The 25,652-nt window shown below is 49.2% G+C and overlaps 1 protein-coding gene across 2 annotated transcripts in view; it reads right to left on the bottom strand.

Moving 5' to 3' along the window:
• The window catches only part of ELF5 (E74 like ETS transcription factor 5), a 31,125-nt gene extending 6,945 nt beyond the window's left edge, over positions 1 to 24,180 (bottom strand). The window contains exons 1-4 of one of the 2 annotated variants that reach the window (XM_004755967.3): positions 24,061 to 24,180; positions 17,132 to 17,256; positions 6,861 to 7,094; positions 3,811 to 3,861 (exon numbers count right to left, since the gene is read on the bottom strand). In XM_004755967.3, coding sequence (XP_004756024.1) covers positions 3,811 to 3,861; positions 6,861 to 7,094; positions 17,132 to 17,252 — 406 coding nt within the window. In that variant the 5' untranslated portion in view covers positions 17,253 to 17,256; positions 24,061 to 24,180. Of the gene's footprint in view, positions 1 to 3,810; positions 3,862 to 6,860; positions 7,095 to 17,131; positions 17,257 to 22,031; positions 22,219 to 24,060 lie in introns of those variants that run through there. The other variant, XM_004755968.3, reaches the window with a different exon arrangement.
• Between the last annotated feature and the right edge of the window lie 1,472 nt (positions 24,181 to 25,652).

The raw sequence follows: 25,652 nt of genomic DNA, 5'->3' as shown, positions 1-25,652 counted from the left end.
CTCTGCTCTCTGTGTGACTTGGAGAGGTTCGGTGCCTTGAGACTGGAGACTGTTGAAAAGTGGCCACAGGATATATTCTTGGTCATTGACTGAAGTCCCGAAGCAGAGACGGGGGCTGGAGGGTCAGTTTCCAAAGCCAGCTCTTGATGTCCCCCAGGCCATGAGGGCTGCTAGAGAGCCCCCGCTCCGTGCCAGGAGGAGAAGACCTAAGCCTCAGAACAGAAGGCTCCTGGGGCAACCCGAGGCCTGCAGGCTTGGTTTTCTGGCATTTCGGCAGAGGGGGTGGGAAAAGGGTCCAGGGTTGGGGGGGAGCAGAGACAAGTGGCAAGTGGCTGGGGGGTATCACTTGGGCCAGCCTGATGGCTTCAGAGCTTGTCGGGGCTGGGCCCTTACCACAGGTACTGAGTTAAAAATCATCTTGTTCTCTGGGTCACTGCAGACCTGGGCGCAGACCCAGAAGAGTCTGGAGCCTTGGATCTCAGCTGAGGTGGGCAGTGGAATGACGGGAAGGGTTTGGAGGCATGTGCACCTGTGTGTGCGTATGTATGTGTATGTGTGTACATATGTACATGTCTATGTGTCCATAAGTGCATATGTGTGTGCATGTGTACATGGGAGTGCATACGTGTGTGCATGTGTGTGCATTTGGTGAATGGCCCAATGTATAGAAGCACAGACTTCGAGAAAATGAGTTGGAATCTCATCTGTACACTTCTTTGCAAGTTCCCGCTCTTCTTGTTTCCTCAGATGTAAATGGGGGCAAGCATCCTACCTCAAGGAGTTAGAATGAGGATTCAGTGAGTTAGAGCAGGTAAAACCCTCTGCCAGGCGGTGCCCGGGGCACAGGGCTCCATAGGTGGTCAGGGTAGATGTTCATCTTTGCTGCAGACTGATGGGAACGCTGCTGCAGCCCTAGGATGTCAGCTGTCCTTGTTGGCCCGGCCTTGGCCTCTGGCCAGCACATCTCCTTTCTGCGTTGGGGGTGACCGAGATCACGAAACAACAGCCGGGCCATAGGCATCGTGATCATACATCCTGGATTTTCTAGAACAGGCTCATTGGATAAACTGTCAGTCCGTTGTCTTCATTCTTATTAAACCACATGTTGGGGGCTCTGCTTTGGGAGAGCTGTTGGGGAGCCAGAGATGGGCCTCAGGGGCCCCATGGGAAGACCACGGTTTCCTGGCTGTGGCAGTGGAGGCCGCAATTTGGCAGAGCTGTGGTGCTGCTTTTTGGTGTGCTCACGGACCACTTAGCCCTGAATTTGGTCTAGAAAAGGTGCCTCTCTCCTTAATAAGCCTGGCAGGGCCTACATGGGGCAGAGCCTGAGGCAGCTGCCATCATGAAGGGTTTGTCTCCATAGAGATGCCAGTTCAGAGCCTGTGTCTTATCACCACCTTTATCTCCAGAAAATTCTCTCTGTCTCTCCCATCACCTGGTCTGGGCCTCCACCATCACTCTGCCTCTTGGATAGCAGCCTCCTGGCTGGGCTCCTTCCTGACCAGATACAGCAATCTGGAGGGAACCTCTTAAAATACAGATAAGGTTTTATTGTTTTCATGTTTCACTGGCTTCCAAGTCTGCTCAGAATGAAATCCAAACTCAAAAGCTGTATGTGACCTGCTCCTGCCCTGCTCTTGGCCTCAGCTTCCATCCTTCCTCCTCTTGTTATTGCTGGTGATCTACAGGGTGCTATCCAAGAGAACCATGAAGCTGGAAATCTGAGCAGTCCCAAATGGTAGCCACTAGCTGCCTGTGCTATTGAGCACTTGGAATGTGACTCAGCAGCTGAATTTTCACTTTATTTAATTTTAATTAAACGTCATGGCCGCCTGTGGCTACTGCTTACTGCATCGAGCCTCCTGGTATGAGTTTTTTGATTCTTCCTCAAGGACTCCAAACCCGTTCTTGCCTCAGGGCCTTTGCACTTGCTGCTCATACCCTGTACCCTTTTCTTCCCTCTTCCTGGCTAACTTCTGCTCATCCTTTAGGCTTAATTTAAATAGCTCTTCCTCCAGTTCTTCCCTTGTCCCCAGTTGAAATGTAATCTGTCCCCCATCACACAACACGTCACCCTGTCCTTTTCTTTTGTAGTATCATCATACTTAGCCATTGCAAACTTACGACAGGGATTATTTGTTTGATGTCTTTCTCTCTCTCTGCTTGCTTTATGAGGGAAAGACCAAGGTTGCACTCATTGGTGTGGTCGTGGCAGGTGCCTGCGCCTGGCTCGTGGTAAGTGTATACTACATGTTTGCTGAATGAATGAAAAGGGAAAGGCAGGGATGCATGAGGGGAAGAAGTGCTTCGGATTTAGCCTCACCTGGGTTATTGGTCACCTTCCTAACCTTGTCACCTTTAATCTCTAAGCCTTAGTTGCTCTGTGGTACAAGGACTTGTCTTACAGGGTTATGAGAAAGATTACCTGAACTTTACCAAGATTCTAGCATGGGGCCTGGCTCATTAGAAGCACTTGGTGAATGCTAGCTGCCATCATTATTATTACTGTTATGTTATTTATTATTATTATTATTATTGCCATGACTCTAGTTGGGGTTAGGTCTATACTCAGGTAACAGCTTTTAAAGAACTTATGGGACACACTATCTCTGCAGAGCTGTGAGGGAGGCAGGCTGGCAAAAAGACACCCATTTATAGGCAGAGACACTGGTCAAACTCTCTGCTGTTCAGGAGTACGGCAGGTGCCTGCCCTGGGCTCGAGCCCCTAGACAGAATCAGTGATGGCCCCTGGGTCTCAGTGGGCTCCTTTCTTTCTGGGGGGGCTTTGCCTGGACTGGGCTGGGTAGTTCAGCAGGGTTTGTACGCCACAGACCACTGTGGATGGATGGGAAGGGGTTCCAGGAAACTCCATGGGAGCTTTGCTTACAGGCAGGAGGAGAGGCTCTGCCCTCTGGCCTGAGAGTGGGGAAACCTCACGTTGAAGGCAGAGCTGCTCCTGGGAGGGCCGTGAGGGTCTGTGGGGCATGGCGGGCCTCTCTAAGTCTGCAGCGTGGGCTTGATGGACCTAACTATTCCTGTGCTAAAACTCTGAATGAGATAACCTGCTTTAACCAGATAACCTGAATCCTCAGTTGATTGCTTGGGACTCTCAGGACAGGAAAAATAAGTTATAAGAAACCATCCTTCCATGTTGGCCCCTCTGAGGCCTCGGGAGTCCCCCCCACCCCAATACTCTGTCCTCCCTCTGCCGTTAAAGGGACTGAAGTCCACAGAGGGAAGGGGCCTGCCCAGGACCCACGTCTCCCAGTGACCCCGAGGCCAGGGCCATCGTGTGGCACTCAGGAACCAAAAGCAACAACATCATCCTGTTTAAAACAATGAAAGCCTAAACCTCCACCTGCAAAAGCGAGACAGTGTTAATTCTCAGAATCAACAGGCTGCTGGAGGGCCTCCATCACCTTAGAATTAAAAAGCTTGGTGAGCTCGTATGGAGACATTGTCCACTGCAGAGCCCCCTGGGGTTAGTCATTATGGTAATTGTTGTTCACAGAGAGCCGTACTTGGAGCGTCTGGGTCACGGACACTTCATATGTACTGTTTCTCTAACTCACCACAACCGGGGAGGGTCGCTCCGTTTTACAGACGGGAAACTGAGTCTAGGGGAGGACGAGGAATCCGTACACCCAGACCCCACGCTCTGCCCTCCACATTTCCCCTGCTGTCTTCTCCTGGTCTGTGACTGTTTTAGGTCATCAACTTCTTGGTTGTGGTAAAAAAAGAACCGTCAAGCCCATGCGCCCACCGGCGGCCTTGGGCACCGCCTTGGGCCGCGTGAACCTAGTTACTTACAGTCTTTGATGGCAGCCTTGGTCTCTTCAGTGTCAGTAAAGAAGGAGTAACCTGGGAAGGAAAAAGAAGTCCACAAACTGTACCAGACGATCCTGGTTTCCCCACCTGGAGAGGGGCTGCCTGGGAGAAGGGGGACACTTAACTATCCCCTCTGCTGGGTAGTTTTATTTCAGAAAGAACCTTCGAGAACACCTGGCTCTTACTAGGTCATGTTGAAGGCACCTTTGAGAGAGGACAATCTCCTAGTTTTTAAAGGGCTCCCGCAGCAGGGCCCGGGGCCAGGCAATCCAGCAGGGGGACCTGGGCCCTGCTGAAGTGGGCTGTGTCACTGTCCGCAGTGTGACCTCACTCAGTCTCTGGGCAGCATGTGACAAGACTCCCACTGAGTGAGTTCCCCTTCCGCTTCAGCTCACAGGGTCTGTGGTCTTCCATGGGGCTTCCGATCCCTTGGGGGTTTGAATGCCATTATTATCCGTCAGAGGGGCAGACGGACATAGGAGGCTTAAAGGTGTGCAAGAATCACTGAGAGGCTATAATAAGAATTTGGGAGATTATGTTGGGGCCTTGGTTTGCTCCTCTGAAGAATGGGGTGGGTTGGGTGGGGGGATTAAGAGTCTCACATCAAGTTACCACAAGGAGGCACAGGCCAAGGGACACGTCTTTTAGCTTGGTATCCAATAGGAGTAACTTCCACTGACTGAGGAAATATATATATATATACAGTTTTATTCAGAAAATGTGCCATTTTCTGATGGGTTCCGGTCAGCCAGGGCTCCTGGGTGCACTCTGCCTGGAGGGCTGCCCAAGAACAGGTTGGAGGACTGACTGATGAGGGACCCATTCCACTCCCACTGTGGAAGCCACCCATGGTCCCCTGTGCTCCCTGCTGGCCTCACCCTCCAGTGACCAGTGTCCCCTCGTTTCTGGGCCCTCGAATTCTATTGAGATGCCTCCTGAGCCAGATATCACACTGGGCCCTACCCCCGTGTAACTCCTTCTGCTGTCCGAACTGCTGGAGTCCTAATCCAGGTAGTAAAAAAAGGCCTAGGTAATAATCAGATTACCATCTAATTTATTGTACAAATGCAGATGCTTTTGAGAATGAAGCGCTGGTAATAAATAGTCTGTGGTAACAGGTGAGACAGCGTGTCCCAGGAACACCGAGATGCTGTAAACTCTGGTCTCAACACATGTATTATGATCGCGATACACAGTGTACATTCCTGCTTGAGGAACATTGAAGGAGGAATTTCCGTGTGGAGCGGAGTGGTGTGTAGGTAGATCTACTCCACACGGTAAGGACCCTGGCCTGAAATTCCTCCACTGGAGTTGGCCTAGTGACCCCAGGGATGCCTCAGAATAAGAAGAGGCAAAATACGGCCTGTTGGAAAAACAATTGTGTTTGGCTTATTTTGTGTGGGTCCTGAGGTGACGGTGCCCAGAATAGGGATTCGGGCATGTAACAGTGTCAGGGAAGGGAGGCGCCCCGGCTGAGAGACCCCAGCACAGGGGCTGCAGGGGTCTGGAGACAAACTTGTTTGGCAAAGGCTGGCGATGCCAAGCTGCATCCCCTTTCAGGATAGAACACGTCCCTCTCTGTGGCCCGGGGATTCTCCGGCAAAGCGGTTCCTTCAGAAGGTTCTGAGTGGAGCCCCTCCCTGAGCTGCTGTGATTTATTCAGACTTTCTCCTTTTTGCGGAGGGCCCACTCTATGCTCTGGGCCACTGCTCCTGGCACGGCACTGTCACTGGCTGTAACAAAGCCAAGACTGGACAACGATGGACAGCAGGTATGTTGGTCCCTTCCTCACCCCTGGTGGGTCATGGTTCCCAGGTCAGAAGCTGAGAAGTAAGTGGCCCAGGGCCAACATCTATAGCTTTCCTGCCCTTGGGTACCCATGATGGGGGAGAGCAAAGGGAAAGCAAAGAATTTTAGAGTTGGAAGATTCTCTGTGCTTTTCTGGCCAAACAGGAATCCCTGCCTCAGCATGCCATCAATCAGGGGGCTATTAGTCTGCTTGATTATCTCTAGTGATGGGGAGCTTCTTATCTTTAGTATCTTCCTGAAGCAATCTTTAAAAAAAAAAAAAAAAAAGAGGCTAACTTTTAGAAAAGTCTTTCTTAAAATTGAACTGAGATGTATTTCCTTTATTTTTTAAAATATCTTTCCCCTTGGTTATATTCATAATGACAAAAACAGCTGCCATTTACTACATTTGCATCTTTATGTGCTGCTTCGGGTCCTGTTTGACAGAGTCCTGTCACCTGTGAAGGTGTGTGTCATTATCCCACTGTCCAGACGAGACAGAGGACCTGTGACTTCAGAGAGCTGGAGTCAGGGTTACAACCCAGATCCTTCCAAACTGAAAGCCCTTCCTTTGTGTTGACTTTCCATAAAGCAGCTGTGTGTGCTGTGTGACCTTGAAGAAGTCACCTGATCGCCTGGGGCCTTAGTTCCTTTATCTGTGACATGGGGACACAGAATTACATGTTCTCAAAGAAACCCTTCCAGTCTGAAAACACCTGTTCATCCACATTCTGGTCTTGTGGGGCCTGATGAAATATTAACTAATCCCACTGGCGCCACCTTCCGGCCATTTGATCCTTGACCATTAGGCAAGCGCCGATGAAATGTCAATTAATGGTCTCTTCTGGAAACGGAAAGAGAAAGGGTCTAGTTCATTTTCTTCTCCTCCTGCCTAATGAAAAGTCAAGCAGGAACCCCCTGTCCCCCCATGTCTTCTGGTGGCAAATCTTAACAGAATACATTTTTTTTGTTGTATCTGCCTGGTTCCTGAATGTCTCTTTAGGTTTTCTTTTCTTGCTAAGAAAGTACTCAACTTGCTTCCTTGTAACTTGCTCCCTCTGACCTACAGTCTCTAATTCTAGCAAACAAGCACTCCAGGGATTGAGAGATGTGGGTTGAGGGGCTTTCCAGTTCCTGAGATCCCCGGTGTGAGTGTCAAGGTGGGGAAGGGCCACCTGCGATCACGTGGCCCCACCCCCACCCCTCTCCCCCCAAGACCCGGTCCCCGGTCCCCGGACACTGACCTTGCGAGCGGATGTTCTGGAGGATGAAGTAGAGGTACTCCCCGCAGACGCCGGCTGCCTCGATGAACTCGTCCTGTGTCATGCTGCACAGCTGCGGGCCACTGACGTTGAAGTGGCAGAAGGAGATGCAGTTGGCATCCAGCTTGTACTGGTCGCAGCAGAACTGGAGCCATTCCCAGACATGGCGCTTGGTCCAGTACTCGGGGTGGACGGACGTCCAGTAGGAGTCGCAGGCTATGGCAGGAGAGAGAGACAAGTGAGGGATTGCGGTCCCCAGGAAAGTGTCCGGGGGCCCCCTGAAGGAGGCTCCCGTTAGGTTACCATCCACATCCTTGCCTGTGAGTTAAAAGGGCCTCTGGCTTAGGGGTGTTCTTCGGGGGCCCAGGTTTATCTACTCTACTGCAAAACCCAGAAGAGTCTGGATCTTCTGGGTGCGCCTTGGGCCAGTAGTGAGACGGACCCGTGAGAAAACCTGTCATGGCTTGGGAGTGCTGGGGCCTAGTTTTGGTACTTGGAAAGGGGGACTAGAGGAGAAAGGGAAGAACGAGGCCCTTCAGTGTGGTTGGGTTTCAAACAAGCCTGGGTTCCAACCCAAGCTGGGTTGCTTTTGATCTGGGCAAGGCCATAGACAGTCAAGCCTCAGTTTCCTCATCTGTGCAATGGGTATAATATGCCCAACTCACAGGGCTGTTACACGGTTTGGAGTGGACCTGTGTAGGCTGTGTAGTGCCCAGAAAACGATCAACCAGTTTGAGAGTTACTAAATGCCTACTGTGTGCCAGGCACAATTTGAAGCCGATTTGATTCCCTCGGCTCTTAGGCAAAGTTGCCAACACCAGCTGCCGGTTTGTGCACTGCCTCTGGTCCTCTTGGGCCGAGGGCCTCAAGCTGGTGAGACGTTGCCCAGAGGCCAGGGAGCTGTGGTTGTATCATTGCTTTTGTGGTTTTGATGATGTTTTGAGGAATTTCCATCCCAAAGCTGAGACACTTTACTCCTTCAAGGGAGCCCCATACAAACCCAAACAGAGGTGGGCACCATTTTGTCTGGGAGGCTGAGAAGTGGCCATGGGCCTGGCTTGGAACAGAGATTGGGTGTACCACGGTTCTGTCCCAATGCAAGGAGAAACAGAAAGGGTGGCATACAAGGGGTGTGGAGGAAGTGAGATACCAGGCACTTGGTTAGGCCCTTTGACACACAAGTCTTGTGGCTGCCATGGTGCTCATTCCTTTATTCATTCATTCATTCATTCATTCAATAAATGAGCTTTAGTCTCCTCATTGGCAAGATGGGATAATGATAGCACCTATGTCATAGAGTTGTTCTGTGGATTAAATGAGCTACTATATGCGGAAGTATTTAGAACAGAGCATGGAATATTCTAATGCTATTACTAAGATTGTCACTGAACACCTGTTACGTGTGAAGCAACAAATTGTGAGCTAAAGATTCATGGTAAGAAGTTTGGTCCTTGTCCCCTGGAAGATAACAGATTATGAACCTGAGGGTCACAGAGGACTTGCCCTAAAACCCACAGCTAGTGTGTGGCAGAGCTGGGATTTAAACCCTAGTCAGAACTTGAAAGCCATCGCTCTTCCCATTCCATCATTACTGGTCCTCAGAGCGTCAGGGCAGAGAAGAGATAAAACATGGAGAGGCAGGGGCAGACAGAGAACTAGAGAGAGTGAGAAGGCATGAGGAGAATGGTGGAGAGGAGAGTGTGGCTCAGGCTATGTGAATGACAGAAAAGGTCACTCATGAGCTAGACACCACAGCAAATATCAACCAGGCTATTCTGATTCTCCCATAATGTTGCACATACTGCCACTGTCCCCAGTGAGTCTGTGGCACTTCCAGTCCCAGGGAAGAGAGATGTTCTCTGCCCTGTTCTCACCTCTTTCCTTTGAAGCTCACCCTGTCAGGGGTATTGCTCCCTTGGGAGCAACTCCTGTGTGTCAGCTGCTTAAGTTCCTGAAATCCTCCCAAACAGGTATGATTTCACAAAGGAGGAAACTGAGGCTCGCCCTAAAACTCAGAGCCCTCCTGGAAATCTCCTTTCCCACCGTGGAGTGGATTGAGGGGTTATCAACTTAAACAACAGATTTGTTTTAATTTATCTTACTTTCTAATCAGAATTTTATATGCATGTGAGTAAAGATTTGGTACTCTGCCAGGATGGTTGAGGTCAAAGTTGTTCCCTGTCCCTGGTGGGTAAGAAAATTAGGGGGCTGGCTCTCTCCTTACTTGCTGGTTGCTGCCTAGCGCTGGCCTAGTAGCCTGCGGGGGGGCCCCTTGCGGCCAATAGGGTCTCCTGAGAAAATAGGGCAGCCATTCTCCAGTCTGGTCTGCACTTTCATCTACTGATTTCTGGCTTGAGTAAACCTAGGGGGCCTTTGACATTCCTGGTATTCTGATGAGGGATGTTTATGAGCCTTGAAATTCTACCGTCCTCGGTCCTGAGCTGAGCCCCCAACAGAGATGGCTATCGGTGTGCAGCACTTGGAGGACACACTTTATTTCTTTTCATGGAAAGATTTCGCCAAGTCTCCATTTCCTCCTCTCTCTACTTCCACCCTCTTGTTATTTTCTTTGGCACGTGAAGAGGGCCATGTTGTTTCTGGAAGCCAATGGGCCTAGAGGATTCGGAGAAACGCCCGGGTGGGGGTGGGCACTGCCATGAGGAGGTGTTGCTGGCAGGCTCACCTTCCCTTCAGCTCTTTCCTTTGAAGCTCACCCACAGAGCAGGCTTTGTGTGTGGCTCCTTCTGGAAGGAAGCCAGAGCCAGAGCCAAGCATGGCGGGTTCTCCTCACCAGGAAAGGCTTTCCACCAGCCTTGGGAGCTGAGAGGAAAATGGTTGTTCTCACTACATGGAGGGGAAAGAGAGCCAGCATCATGGGGTGCTTTCTGGTTGTGGTGTGTTTCTATGGTCCTGTCCTCACTAGAGGGGTGCAGAGGTGAGACCAACAGAGGTGAGCAAAGCCTGCTTCATCTGGCCTCTGCTTCATCTGGCCCCATCATTCCCTCAGGATTGCTCCTGGCCCAGAACAAGGGCTCCATCTACCTTCTCCTAACTGGTTCCTACTCATCCTCAAGACCACAGCTCACGCCCCCATCTCAGAGTGACCTCCCATGCCCACACAGCCTCCTCGGGTGTCCTTCTCAGAAGGATTCATGTCTCACCACCCCCGTACCCACCCCCCACCCCCCTGCCAGCCATGAACTCCACACAGCTGGCCAGATCTGCTTTGCTCACCCTGAATCAGCAATGCTTGGGGACGGGTCTGCCCTGCTGTGGGTGCCCAGTGAGTGTAACTGACTGGCCGAATGACAAAGGCTCATTATCCCCACTTTATAGGTGAGGAAGAGGAGGTTCTGGGGGATTATGTGACTCGATGAGGGCCATATGGCTAGTCAGAAAGGAAGTTAGGTCTAACACAATTCTTATCTCTTTAAATGTGAGAATTTTGTGTCATATCATGGCCTCACTATTCTTGGTTGAGGAGGACCAAGTTGGACATACATCTCCAAGAATGACTAAAAAAGATTTGGACAAGGCATATGTACACATTACATATATATATTAATATATATGTAATATATATGTATATATATTACACATTACATATATATAAAATAAATATATATATAATAAATATATATAAATGTAGAAGAGATATATATATATATATCTTTTACATATATATAAATTTAGGTTACAAGAGGTTTAAAAAATCAGAAAAAGGATGAGACACTGATAATGACAAGGTTTGCAACCTCTGTGGTGATATGAAGACCCTATTGCCACTTGGAAGAGATAAACTCAGGGTAAATAAAAGAAGGGTTATGCGCCCACAGGATATGTTATCTTTAACGAATTGTGTTGTCTGGAAATACAAAGTGTTTTTCTCAGTGCATCTAGCATTTATGAAATAACCAAAACCCTTTGGAGAAGCTGAGCATTGAAACCTTTCTGCCTGTGTGGACGGGGTTGGGGATGAACCACTTCCCCTACCTGGTGCCCTTAATCTAAATGTCCACAGGCCACTATTAAGCATGGTCTCAGTCAGCTCCTTTGAAGCTGGAAGTAGGTCAGGACATTTGTTCAAGGGCCAGCTACACTGGGAGGAAGAACTGAGCCGCTAAGGGGGTTTTCAGCAATTCTGGGGGAGGGGGTGGAATTCTCACAAGTGATGCTATAACTTGGGATGTGTTTAAATTCAGAGGGAGCACTTAAGCCGGTAGAGCATGCGAGGCACACCCAAATGCCCACACAGTCAGCAGGGAATGTCCCCAGAAGGTGCTTAGAACAGAGTCAGGCATGCAGTAAGTGCTCATTAAATACCATTCATGTATGCTTGTTAATATTGGGGCTAGCCATATAACTACTTTATACTTTCTCAAATACTTCTAATATGTTTGTGTGTGTGTGTGTGTGTGTGTGTGTGTGTGTGTGTCTGTGTAGGTCAGCCACTTTGTTCCTTTCTAGAGATTTGGGTTTATTTTCTTTACAAAAACTGAGGAAGTTATATTATAAACGAAGCTAATTTGTCCTTGAATGGCCAGCGTGAGTGAGGTGGCCAATGCTGCTCAAAATGTGGGGATACTGGCCAGTCTGTGTGATTGTGTAAAATGCTTGATGCTCAGGTCACACATGAGACCCATGCTTCTGACACTGGGGTGAAGGGGCAGGGGCTAATTCCCATCCCCCTCACCTTCAGTGGACAGAGGGTGACAAGGGTAACTGTACCCACATGATTAATGCCTGTGCATCTCCCGTGGAAATGCCAGGGAGTAGGTCCAGTAATCCACGACTTTCATTCTTTGTTACAGACACCTGTGGTCTTCTGAAAGTGCTCTTAAAAAAATTCTAGATCAGTCCCTTTGCCATCTCTTCCAAATGGATTGCTGCCCCTGAGCCCTTTCTACATTGAGCAGCACTGTTCATTTTGGGGGGAGCCTCCCTTGAAGCAAAAATGTGGGGGAGAGTTTGACTTTTCTTCTTACAACAAAATAGATATGCAGCAGAATGCAAAATCGGTGGGACTGGAGATTGTGAGAGTTGTTTGAGCTTAGAGCTCTGAGTTAGGTCCCCAGACCTTCTGCAGGAGAACTCGGTTTTTCTCCTCTGCTGATCGGGGAGCCTCGATGAGAAGCTCTGTGAAGCCCAATGAACCTGCCAGCTCCCGGAATTCCATTAGACTCTCATTCCCATCCTCCATTCCATGGTTCCATCAGATGACCTGAAGAGGATGGGACCCGCAGGGAGGAGCCTGGAAGAGAGCTGAGGATTGTGTGGATTAAACTGAGTGTGGGCTGGAGGCTGGACCTCCCTGATTTGCAGTTCTGCCTCCTCCTCATATTAGCTGTGAAATCCTAAAGGAGTTTCTTAACCTCCCTGGACCTCAGCTTCCTTCTACAAGACAAGAACAGTAGTGCATACCTTGTAGGAAGTTTGTTGTGAAAAGGAAAAGAAATGGTACATGTAAAGAACATAGCCCAGTTGTCTGGAGGACAGTAAGCCTTCAATACAAGTCACCTGTAATTCATTACTATTTTGGGACTGCGTTTGTTCTCCAGGGAAATGAGGCCTTCCTCCCTCTGAAGCCTTGGTCTAGCTGAGGGACAAGCAGAACAAAGCAAGCCCAGGGCTCGGCGTGGGGAGGCAGACAGTCTGGGTCAGAGGAGGCCCGAGTTAGACAGCCTGGACCATAATTAGTATGATTTATTAGCATAGGGAGTTGGGAAAGTTTTCTGCCTGGGGCCGCACTGGAGAGAGCCAGCGAGTGGACTGGGTAGCACGGGACATCATCAATTGTGGCTTTGTCACCGAAAGGAAGGAATTTATGGGCAAGGGGAGCCTGAAATGAAAAATTGCTTCCAGGTTTCCTCCCAGAGATGGTTGAGCTCCATCCAATAGCCTTCTTGGCATTCATTCCAAGCCTGTGGAATGATTTAGACCATGAGATGGTGGAATGGGAGGGAAGTCCAGAGTAGCTTAAGGAACTGGATGGAGAAGAGACTAGAAGGGCAGGTGGGGGTCAGCACAGAGCTATGGCCTGGGGCATGTGGGGTTCGGAAGGCACAGGGGTTGGGAAGAGCACCACGCCCTGGGTGGTCCCGAAGCCCCAGCTGCCCAGAAGGCTCAGGCGTGTGGAGGGTGGGTTGCTGGTGGCGAGTGCTGAGGTCTCTCTCGGGGGCTGCTCCCAGGACAGGATCATGACCATGGGCCCACCTCACGTTCTTCAATGATTTTGTTTTGATTTAGAAATTCTTAGACTCTTGCATGAGCTTTTGGACTTCTATACCCAGCACATGAATCTTGCTGAGAAAAGCCCATGTAGCACCCAAATGCCTTGTCCCCTGATCTTCTGGATGTTAATACCCGGAAGGCTTTGCACCTTTTCAAATAAAATTCCTTCTTTAAATAAAATTTCCCAAGGTATAGCAACAGCTGACACATTTTTCGAGCACCTAGGATGCAGCAGTTAGCATGCTGTCCTCTGTGCTCATGTGAACCCTCCCCCCCACATGCCACCAAGTCCTCTGAGGAAGTGGCAGGGCCGGAAGTAGGTCATGTAAGTGTTCTCCAGCTCCTGCTGCTGGAACTTAGTGCCTTTGAGGTGCAAGAGCTTTGCTTGACGGCGGGGATGGAGAGCGGAAGCTAGAGCCCGGCCTCCTGAACCATCACCCAGGGCCCTGAGGGACCTCTCAGGAACCCCTGGAATGGCCCTAATCTAGAAAGTTCTGCTACAGACAAAGTGGAAACCAGAATCCAAAGCAGAGGGGCACCGCATGTCGGCGTGGTCACCTCAGCAAACAGGAGAAGGGTGGGTGGGTGTGTGGAGGTTCACGGCGGAGAGCCAGACACAAGGTGTGAGGCCAGGGTACCCCATGACTTGTCAGAACTTCAGCGGAGAAATCATCTTTAAAAAGTATCATACGCTTGTCAAGGTCAGACAGCCGGCCCTGCACACTTCAATCAACTTTTCCTGTATCACTAGTTCTTTATTTTAAGAGAGCAGAAGGGAAGCCCCGAGGGCGTTAATGAAATTCTAGAGTATTTTGCAATCTGTGATGGTCCACTCCAGGGTCTTGCAGGGAGGCCAGGCAGAAGGCCTGCTTCAAAGAGCAGGTCTGATCCTTTGTGGTTAGCGCATGGCAGGCCCGGAATCGGCTGCTGTCTGCTAAAGCCATTGGAAAGGTTGTGAAGACATCTGGTTTTCTGGACTAAGCTGATTATTCCTCCCTGTCCTCCTGTAGACATTGTTCTTCTAGTGGACACATCATTCCGTTCTCCCTTTCTTTTCCCTTTGGTCTCGAAGTACCTAAGCTGTCACATCCTGAATTGGAAAAGATGAGACCGGGCCCTTTGCTGCTTTGGTTCAGTAGGAAAAATGAAGATGGGAGAGAGACCCAGCTGTTTTTCCACTAGCGGGGGGAGTCGTGAGATGTTCCTGGCAATGGTGGGCACCTACTGAGTGCCTGGCATGTCATGAAACACTTCATCTGTGACATAGCAGGCCTCACAGCCCAAGGCGGCTGATGTTTTTCCAGTTGGGAAAGTATATCTCCAAGTCATTAGGAAAAACCTGCCAAGGTCATGGCGTCAGTGGTTCTTGGCTGTGTCGGCTTGGGGAGCCTGGACGTGGACAGAAAGCTGCCACGGGGACAACTGTGAATTCAAGATGGGATCTCCTATGGGGCTGGGGGATGTCTCACTGGCCACAGACCACGGGGAGTTTGCAGAGCAGTGTAGAGAGGAGAGTCTGTTGTCTCCTGCTGCCTCCCTCTCAGAGAGGACTCGGACGGAGGGGTCATCTCTCTCGGAAGGAAAACACAGAGGCCAGACCAGATATTCTTTCCCATGGGGCGTGTTGGCTCTGAGGACAGCCACGGCCTACAGGGCCTACCCAGTGTCCAGGCAGCTCTCAACTATCCTGTCACATCCAACTTCTCTCCAACTTTAGGAGGTCAGAGACAGTCAGCTCCTTCGGGAATCCAGAGAGCCATATGGCCATTCAAAAGCTGGGTCCCCCCACCCAGGGAGGGTGACTCCTGCGGGATATTCATGCCTTGGTGGGACTTAGTCTTCTCTCAATGGGTGGTGGGAGAAGAGGGCTACAGCTGTGATGCAGGAATCAGAGAAGCTTCTGGAAGGGGTCTTAGCAATGACCAAGTCCAACTTCTCATTAGACTGTTGGAAATGCAGAGGCCTCACACAGGAGAAGGCTGTGTCTTTATGTCTGAGACTGTCAGGTATCAGCCCCATTGGCAAGCCTACTGGTGATCACTTCTGTTAACCCTTCATTTTTGTTGTTTTTTTACTGTGGTAAAATAGATCTAGAACTTAACATTTTAACTCTTTTTTAAGTGTAGAGTTTGGTGGCATTAAGTCAATTCACAAGATTGGGCCAACCATCACCTCTGTCTGTCTCCGTGACCTTTTCATCTTCCCAAACTGAAACGAGTCCTTCATTTTTAAACGCCCGTTGTCCTGCACCTGACTGTGGCCCAAACACCTCCCACATATTAACAAACACCCTGGTAACAATTCTATGAGGTAGGCGTTCTTGCTGTCTCCTTTCACAGATGAGAAAACGAAGGCACGAGAAGCTGCGGTGCTACAGTTAACAAATCTCAAAGCCAGACTTTGCCTTTAGGCGGCCCGGCTCCGAAGTCTGAGCTCTGGATGACTATAGAAACTGCTCCAAGGCCTGGAACTCCTCCCTGGGGCAGGCAGTCCACCCCCTCCCGCCACCTCTCCAGCTGGCAGAATGGGCAGGAAGAGAGGGCCCCCGGGATGGCAAGTCCCTGCTATGCACGTGTGGACAGAAGGACCTTCTCCCTGGACCCCGCCATCATGGGACCCAGGGGAGACAATGGGGACACAAAAGCTTTCGTTTTCCTCCTTCAAACTTAGCCTCAGCCCAATATTGAGGGTCAGAAATAGAAGACATTCTTCATTATCTTTCTGGGGATCAAAGAGTTTCTTAGGCCTAAAGGAGATTTGGACTGTGTATCTGGCTGACTCAGAACCCTTCAGAGAGGGTGAGAGACACACTGTGCGTGTGCGTGCTCCTGCATTGGTGGTGCGAGCAGGAGTGGGGCTGGATTATGGAGGGAAGCACCCCAAGTGTGTCTGTGATGCCCTAGCCTCTGGTCAGAGGCAGGGGCTTCCTTCTGATGGGGGCCTTTGCACAGCATCCTCAGAGGCTTGGTCTCTCCTGGACCCAACTGCCTCCTGCCCCCGAGTGTGGGCCATGCCGAGCCAGAATGCCCAGGGTTAAAGCCTGGGAGGACTGACAACTCAGTGAGGACTTACCTCACAAACCTCGGGCCATGCACCTGCCAGGTTTGCTGGGTTGTGCAGTCACCTGAGCACCGGGGGACAGAGGCCCTCAGGGAGATGCTGGGGCCAAGTCAGCAGGCCCTCCTCTGGCACGGGATCTGCACAAGGCCCCATGCTTCCTTTGTAGGCGGAGGAGACCCGCCAAGAGAGGAGGAAAGGTGGGAAGGCAGGCCTGGTGGACAGCGTGGGGATTCATGTCTACCGAGCGCATGCTTTGGGCCGAGCCGTATATTTTACGCAGTTAGGCTCCCTTACTTCTCACAGTGATTCTCGTCATCCCTGCTTGAGGGATAAGGAAACAGAAGCTCCGAGAAAAACTGTCATATTCATGTCAATAGCCGCAGGGTAACGTGGTTAGAAGATGATTTAGAACATGACTGTGTAGGATAGTTGAGAGTCCAGGTGCTCAAGTCAACTTACATGAAACCTAAAGAGCTGTAACACCTTGGATACGTCATTGACCTCTCTGTGCCTCCGTGTCTTCACTCATAAAATGGAAATAATAACCGTTCATTTCTCATAGGGCTGCGGTAAGGATGAGATGGGTGCTTGGCACAGGGCCTGAACCACAGCTACTGTTCTGCAAATGTTAGCTAAATCCATGATATCAAGAAATCACAGTGTACTCGGCTCTGGGCTAAGGTTTTTGCTTAAATATAATAACTCCAAGAAATTGATTCAAAAGCGCTTGTAGAGTCCCCCAAAGGCCACAGAGCTGGGAAGAGGTTGGAGGATTCTGGTGCTTTTCTCCCTGCAGAAGCTTCCTCTCCTGCTGCCCACATCTCTTCCAGTCCTCTGCCCTGAACACCGGTGAGAGCTGGCACGTTCCAGCTCCCAGCATGGCCTTGCTGCCTCCTAGAGGTCAGCACCACCTCCCGCCCCGGGTCTTCCCAGCTCAGATGGGCTTCTCCGGGTTTACGCACCTGTCTGATGCTCAAAGGTCGGGTAGTACTCTTCATTGCTGAACAGATCAGTCCACGACATCAGAGGGTCGCAGAAGGACGTGTTGGGCAGGAAGGTACTGTGTGTCACCGAGTCCAACATCACCCTACAAAGGCAGGAGAGGGCTGAGAGGAGGCAGACAAGGGCCGCCCCCCACCGCCTTGGTTTTTATTAACAAACATGCAGCCATCTAGGAACCGGGCAGCCCTTTAAGTGCTTGCCATAACGACGTTACTCAATCCTTGCCCCATCCTGTGAGGTTTGTACATCTGCCCCCATCTTATATACAAGAAAATCTAGATAGTGGGGTTGCAGCAGTTGCCCACGTAACATGGCCCGTAAATGGTTAAGTTCAGGGTTTGACATGGAGATTCTTAGGACGCAATGCTGCCTCTTTCTTTACTTTTTCTATTGGCTCACATGTGACCCCTGAATGCCGGGTTATAAGGTTCAGCCATATGCTTCTGAAGGCTGGGCAAGTGTGGCTATATGTTAATACACCCCAAAACCCTTACCCCCAATTCTGAAATCCACAAGCTCTGAAAAGGAAAGTATGTGTGTGTGTTTACAGACTCATTTCCCACAAAACACAAAACAAAACGAAAACCAGTCCTAAATTAGTTATTTAGTTTTATATATTGTTACATATATATTACATCCATAAATCTATATTCAGGCATATAAACCACGTACTAAACATAGATACACACACACACACACACACACACACGTATATGTATATAAGCAACATATTGTAACAGTGTACATTATACATATGCGATATAGTTTTGTAATTGTAGTTATAATTTTGTTTATTCTACTAGATGAATATTTATAAGATACATAAAATACATATGCTTCCTGGAAGAAATACCCTGACAAGAGGATTCTGTATCCTGCAGCATATACATACTGTATAACCTTCCTAGTACCTGAGGAATCCTAAACTCTGCAGCACATCTAGTCCCAGGGTTTGGGTTCAGAGAGCAAGAACCTGTGATAGTTGGAATATACACTTACTACGCTTTGGGCTCTGTTCTGAGCACTTTACATCTGTGTATTGATGACTCATGGTCTCCTCGGAACACACTCTGAGACAGGTTCTTTCTCGGTGATGAGGACAGATGCGCTAAGATTTTAGGTCATATACCGCAAACCATCCAGTGGGCATATGGTAGAGTTTGGGTAACAACTCAGGTTTATCCACTTAAGAAGTCCCTCCTTTTTTTTTTTTTTAAAGATTTTATTTATTTATTTGACAGAGATCACAAGTAGGCAGAGAGGCAGGCAGAGAGAGGGAAACAGACTCCCTGCTGAGCAGAGAGCCTGATACGGGGCTCAATCCCAGGACCCTGAGATCATGACCTGAGCCAACGGCAGAGGCTTTAACCCATGAGCCACCCAGGCGCCCCAAAAAGTCACTCTCTTTATCGTAGGGCTCTCCCGCCTGCATACACTGGCGAGGAGGAAGATTTGGGAGAAGGTGTCTGGTTGAGGCTGAAAAGATGGCAGAATGGAATGGCCAAGGCTGCTTTCGTCTTTCAAGTTTGCTTTTTCCCATATTCTCACAATTCAGGGAAAAAAATGAATTCATATTTGGTAGATTAGAAAAATTGGTTTGCCCAAATTCTCTCTTCTTATCATCACAATCATGTTGATGAGATAGGGTGTTTCTACCCCCATTTTGCGAAGGGGAGCCTACAGCTCAAGGTCACACAGCTGGTAGGTTAAATGTCAGAACAAAGATTGGATTCTGGATCTTGAGATATTAAGCATATAGAATTTTCAGATGGCCGGGGTCTTAGTAATCACCTAGTTCAGTGTTTTGCAAACTTGATAATCATTTGCCTACCATCCCGATAATTTACTTAACATGCTAAAAAAAAAAAAAAAAAATCCACTTTTTTTTTTTTTAAACACAACTACATTTATTTAAAAGGAAGACTTTTTATCACCACTATAGATGGAAAGTCTGTCTCCTTTCAACATGCAGAAAAATAAAGATGGGATTTAAATAAAAACTGTTGGTCCATGCATCACCTAAATCAGAGGTTAGCAGACTACAACTCACAGGCCCAATCCAGCCCACCACCTATGTTTGAAATGGGCTGCAACTGAAAATGATTTTACATTAGTAAATAGTTACATAGGAAATGGTTATATATGTACCCACTTACTATAATCAGTTTTGCTTTTTGGTCTGTATATCCTAAAATACTAACTACCTGGCCCTTGAAATAAAAGTTTGCCTACCCCTGACCTGATCTATTTCCTGTATCACACGAGTGGTGTGAGTGCCACGTGTTGGTGTGAGTGCCAGAGTTAGTCCAGTCTTTCCCTTCACTCCATTGTTGTATAGCTGAGACAAGTAAGGCCCAGAGACTGTGCAACTCACTCAAGGTCACACAGCCAATGGATGTCAACATTATGTTGTAGCAAGTTCTTAAGGTTTCTGAATTTTGGATCATCTGCATCCTTTTCTAGAAACACTCACAGTCACTGGGTGTGGTGCAAAAACAATAAATACTGTTACGCTGAAAATAAATTTAAAAATTAAAAAAAAAACACTCACAGTCACATCTGCCTACAGACTTTTCCCTAACACACTTACATATTAAATGGAACCCCAGTACTGAGAAAGGCAGGGGTTGTGTGATTCCAGAATCAAAGGGCAGTTTTTTGAGGGTGCTTACAAATCTACCATCATTAGCTTCCTCAACTGTGCATGAGAACTGCTCTCCTGTGATAGAGAAATAACCAAGTTCAGATTCTCATACTCTGGTACCCTTTCTGGGCTGTCACTGGAGAGTCACCAGACCCTACTGGGAAGCCTCCTTTCTGGTGCCCAGAGAGGGTTAACCAGCCCAGTGGATTATCATGTTCATGGATCTCCCCCTGGGAGCCGTATCAAACAGAAGTCAAGGCTGCCTGAGTTTAGACTCTGATTTTCCCACGGATTGGCTGGTTTTATATCCTGAGCGGGAGGTAGGATGAAGAGGAATGGGGGTGGGAGTTTTTGAGGGAGGGAAGGGCCCCTGGAGCCCAAAGCCCCTCTTCTGCATTTTGGACTTGACCTCAGAAAAGCTCCCGTAAGTGAGGGCTAAAGGTAAAATCTCAGAAAACTGAGGGAGAAGAGGTCTGAACTCTGACATGACCTTCCTGGGGGTGTTTGGAGAAAGGAGGGGTGTAGTCCACATGGAAGGAAACAGAACTGTTTCCAGGTCTTCCCCTTCATTTAGAAATCCTCCAGGTAAAAAAACACTATAGTAGGAGTGGGCACTTTCTTGCTTAACACCTGACATGAATAGTTCTCAAAAGTCATTTGGTAACTTGAATTTGATCACCAAACATTAGGAGTATTTCTGATCAATAGGCTGTTTACCTCTTTTAAGGATTTCTCTTCCTCTTTACACCAGCCTGCTCACTTGACCTGCAAGCTCCCTACTGCTGTACACAGCGTCCGATCTGATTCCCCTTGGTAATCTCTTCTATGAGGAATTATATCCATTGAGTTTTCTTAAAGGACTCTCTCAGGTGTACCAAGGGCTATTTTTTTTCCCCTGTAATTATTTCTTGCTTCTTGGAAGAAATTTTTTTAATAAAAGCTGCAGATTTCTTTTTTATTTTATGCTGTTACAGTAGGAGAGCGTATTATTAACTCTGGGCTTTCCACAAAAGCCCTTGGCCACTTAGCCAGCATGCGCTAGGTGTGAGTTCAGGAATAATGGCTGCTTTGTCTTCACTTAGTTTCCTAGGCCCTTGAAAGTCCTTGCAATAATTGAACATTTTAGCTCTTAAGAGTTCCTTAATGTAGGTGGAACAGGGTGAGGCTGATGGGGGGAGAAGGGGAAGAATCAGCTGTTTGGGGCCCATTTCTCAGCTAGTACATTGAGGTCCAGGAATATGTAGACCCAGGCTCAAAGTTTGACTGGCATTCCCAGGTAGGTGATGTGGACCTTAGAGGGGAAAAAATTGGTTCTTGGGAGTCAAAATATCTTAGCCATTATTATGTCTCAAGACCCTCTAAAGGGCCACCGTGCATAAATGGTAGGGGGTAGTGACTATGATAAAGTTATTTAAAAAGCCTCCTTAGTTGGGAACGACAATGAAAAAATGGTTGAGAAGCACTGGATTAGACCTAGAGTTAGCAGCAGGACAAGAAGGGAGATTCGGCGTGTGTGTGTGTGTGTGTGTGTGTCCCAGGCCTGCTATCCTAGGCCTATGTTTTGGGGTTTTGAGGGGCACCTGGTTTGTCATCCTATAAAGAGCACTGGCTGGGAGTTATGATTCTGCCTCATGTGCCTCTGCTCTTGACCACACTGGTGAGGGGGACTCTGAGACGTGCCCTGGCTCCATGATTTTCTCCAGACGTCCACCTGAATGGCCCAGCACATCCAAACACGGGCGCGCACTCATACACATATATGTCGGTTATACTGGATATTGTGGTCGAGCAAGCTATCTAAATTGGAGTCAAATCCAGCCACTACAAACGGAGATTTAACTTTAGTTCTCCAAAGTCCCCTGATTTCCTCTTCCCCTTTCCCTCCCATGTCCACTACTTGCAGCAGTGGGCCCCGGGCATTCTTTGCCTGGGCTAGCCCGGTCCCTTAGGTGCTTCAAACCCTCACTCACCCCCTGCCCATCCACACACCCACTGCTGTTAGAATCAGTTTCCCCCAAACACCACCATAGCTGCTTAGTGAGCAAGGAAGTTTCAAGCACAATCCACACAAGGGAAAGGAAGCCGGTGGGTTCCGTTCCACGTGCAAGAAAGCCTGACTGCAGGGACCTGTTGGAATGAGACAGTGATGGTGGAGAAGCTTGGGTCCCCCATGGCTCCACTGGCTTCCTAACCCCTCTGGGAGCCGGCTCACTCACCAGGTGTGCACAGGGAAGCGTCCACACAGTCAGAGGGACAGGCCTGTGGGCTTCTTGCCCCTACACGAGTCAGAGGCAGCAATCACAGGTGTGGTGCCCATGGCCTGATTAACCAGGCACCTCTGCTCAGCCTTCCAGAGAGAGGGGAAGGAGCAAACCAGCCAGGCTTGGCCAGTTTGCCAGAGAAGGAAAATTCCTTCCTGACCCTGGCAGAGATCATCAGCTTCACTCTGGGCATGTGACCAAAAATCCACCCAATTAAGCATCTACACATTGGCTGTTTATGCACTAAAACATCACCAGACAGAACAAGGCCATGAGGGTAGAAACCATGGAATGGGAGGCTAAGAAGGGCCTTTCCTGATCCCGCCATCTGGGCAGTCCCATGGGGAAGAAGTTTTTCCTCTTCCAAAGCCTCAGCGAAATCTAAGTGTCCACAGGGTCCCGATTCCTGGGAGCAAAGCAGGGTCAATTTCCTACGCTTTGGACCTCCCGAAGGAAGGACACATGGGGGGAAGTCTCGGTGGGTTATTTTGACACTTGCAGTTAAAGAATTGGGGTGCTTGCATATTTTTCTTCTGAGAGAAAGCAGAACAGCTGCGAGAATGGACTTGCTCTTGTCTTACTGAGGGGACTCCTCATCTTCCTCTAGCTTGTGTAGGGAGCTTGCTAGTTTGTCCTTAGTTGTTTCTCCAAAGGTGTGGCAAAGATCCACAGAAGGTAAGCCACACGGTTTACCGGGGGTTCTGATGCAGAGCTCATCAGCTTTGGATGAAATCCTTGAGGGGTTAAATCTTACCTCTGCCACCCACCCACAAGGGCAAGGGACATGGGAACATCTAGATGTTTTATTAGTCAGCCTGTCAGAATTCTTTATTTTTGTTTCACACAAGGGGCGGTCTATAAAAACCCATGCTCTTCTCTGAGCTCATCTTTAAAATGGGATTTTAACATGCCATCCTCAGGATGTCCTGCGGATTTATTAAAATCAGATCATATATGCAAGAGGGTGTAATATCTTGATGTCTGAGCCAAGGCAGGGGAGAATCAACTGTCATCAATATATCAAAAAGGCTCTTATTCTGGTGACTTCTGAGAAAGAAAGACAACCAAACTCTGAAAGTGCCTGCCTAGAACACCTTGAGTCACGAAAACCATTCTCAGCGACAACATGAGGGCAAAGAATTACATCTTCACTCAGAGGACCAAATGATTCCTCTCCCAGGATCTTTAAACTAGACTAAAACACAAAGCTGTTTCCCTAAATCACTTGACCTTAATGACCTCTGACATCCTTTCTTGTTTGTAAAAGTTTTAGTCCATCCGTGGGTCCCCTTCTTCAGGTGGAGAAGGGGGCATGTGATACCGGTGGCGGCCAGCAGGGGGCAGGTGCCCACAAACCCCACGTCCTGCAGAGTCTTTGAGAAGATCTGAGAATACAGTGGAAAAACCCTAACCATTGCTTTTCTGGAAGCCGTCTACACTGAGGTGGTGTAGGAGGGCAAAAAAAAAAAAAAAAGGGTTTCTTTTAAGCTATTATGTATGGACAAATTCCTGAAAAAGGCCCCAAACTGTAACAAGGCAGCTCTCTTCTCTGTATCAAGGGGGAGCCGTGGGCAGGGCCAACGGCAGAAGTGGGAGTTTCAGCCAGGGGGCTGGTGGGCTTTCCTTGAAGCTGACTATTTTGGGTGCAAAATCGAGCTCCCCTTCCTACAGACAGGTTTAGGAACGGGTAGAGAATTGAGTACCTGTACATATTCTCTGCGAGTTGCCCTTGGTTTAGCGCATGGGGGTTCCGGGGAAGGGGTGGCTAGGCAGCCTGAGGAGGAAAAATGACTGTCCCAGGCGAGCACTTAAATCCCCGTCAAAGAGCTCCCAGGAGGCGTTGTGACTGATGAAACTGGCATTTGGGGGGGTGGGTGGTGATCCGGAGGTGCAGACCAGATGAACAGACCCAGGACCCAGCCCGGGGCTCTAAGCCCTGACGCCCCCTACAATTCATCGAAAAGAGCAAAGAAAAGGTGCTTACTTGAGGACAGCGGTGGGTGACTAGGTCCAAAGAGGAGGCTCTCAAGGCAAGAGAAGGCGGGCGCTCCCAGCACCAGCGTACGGTGGAAATAAAGGCACCTGTAGCTTTGTGATATAAGTAACACCTACAGACAGGTCCGTTTGGTTTTTCAGGTTTACGCACAGCCCCTTTGATGACGGTGTCATACAGTGTGACAGGACTCCTTGGAGGGGGGGAATGGTTCTCACATGCAGAAAGTTTACCTTTATCCTGTTTTTGTACCCAGCTCACCCTCCCTGCCCCCCGCCCCCCCACCTCCGTCGGCCCCCACCCACCCTCCCCCACTTTCCAGTGGACTCAGTAAACAAGATGAGAATTCTTGCCTCTGGGAGCTTTGCTGGAAATGCCCTGCGTTTGCTGGGAACTCTCGTTGGTGCAAGCTGGAGAGGAAAGCAATCCAGCCCTGTTGCCTGTCTCTGCCGCCTCCCTCCTGGGCTGGCGGAGTCCTGTGGTTGTGGAAATCATGTCATTCTCTCAGTTTCCCCTCCGCGAGGCAAAGAGCAGGGGCAGGCTGGGGCAGGGGTTAAGCACACAGGCTCGGCTGCTAGGTGGTTGGTTTGGGATTCAAATTCTAGGTCTGTCATTTTCTAGCTTGTCACCTTGAATAACTTAACCAGCTAGCTAATAACTTAACCAGCTCTAATGCCAACAAGAGTGCCTACCCACTGGGCTGCTGCGGGTGGAGGGGTCACATGAGTTCATGCGAGGGCAGCCCCTTGTGAGCTGTTTTCCTCGAGGGAGCACATCAATAAGAAACCCCCTTCTCTACCACTCCTCCAGCCTGTGCCTTGCTACTTGATGAAGGTGACAGCCAGCTTGTAGGGACAATGTGGGGCCTTTCTTCTCCTTTGTCTCTCAAAGCCATCATTTACCTGTTTAACTTCTAACATTAACCTGTTTAACTTCTAGCATCTTCAGATGCAATGAGCCACGGGAAGGCATTCTCCCTTCCCCTCCCTATGGATGGAGACACAGAAAAGTTTAGTGGCCCAGGCAGGTGTCTGCATGAGGCTGGGGGCCTGACTTGCTGTGAACTACCTGCTTTGTAGTATCCACGCGCCCCCCTCCTGCCCCAGAGCAGAAACTCAACCTAATTTAGGCTGTGAAATGCAGTGTCCCCGGTTGCCTGCGGACAGCTGTTTATAGCGCTGTGCCTCTTCGCAATGTGCTTCCAGCTCTCTTGAGCAGCCAAGACACTGTGTCCAAATGGCAGACTCCAAGCTTTAAAGTGAGAGCAGGGACTTGTTTGTTGGGTTTTCTTGGGAACTCTGGGCACAGCTACAAACACACAAATACAAACCACATGGTCTGCAGAAACAAAAGGCAGTTCATTGGAGGACTCGGGGTGTCATGGAAAAGTTGCTGGAGGAAGATAAGGCCACCCTAACTTGCTGTGTAACCTCAGGCAAGTCCAGCAGCCTCTCTGGGTGTATTTCCTCTCCGATTGAAAGGTGGAGTTTGGATTAGAAGCGCGATCTTCAAATTCACAGGGACAAATCCTGGAAAACTCCAGGGGGTTCTGGGAGTCCCCAGGGGGCATGCTGGGGATGGAA

Source organism: Mustela putorius, unplaced genomic scaffold, assembly GCF_011764305.1.
Source record: "Mustela putorius furo isolate JIRA1106 unplaced genomic scaffold, ASM1176430v1.1 tig00003859_pilon_pilon_pilon, whole genome shotgun sequence".
NCBI lineage: Eukaryota > Metazoa > Chordata > Mammalia > Carnivora > Mustelidae > Mustela > Mustela putorius.
The sequence above is the reverse complement of the archived record's forward strand: the minus strand, read 5'-3'. Positions and strand labels throughout refer to the sequence as shown.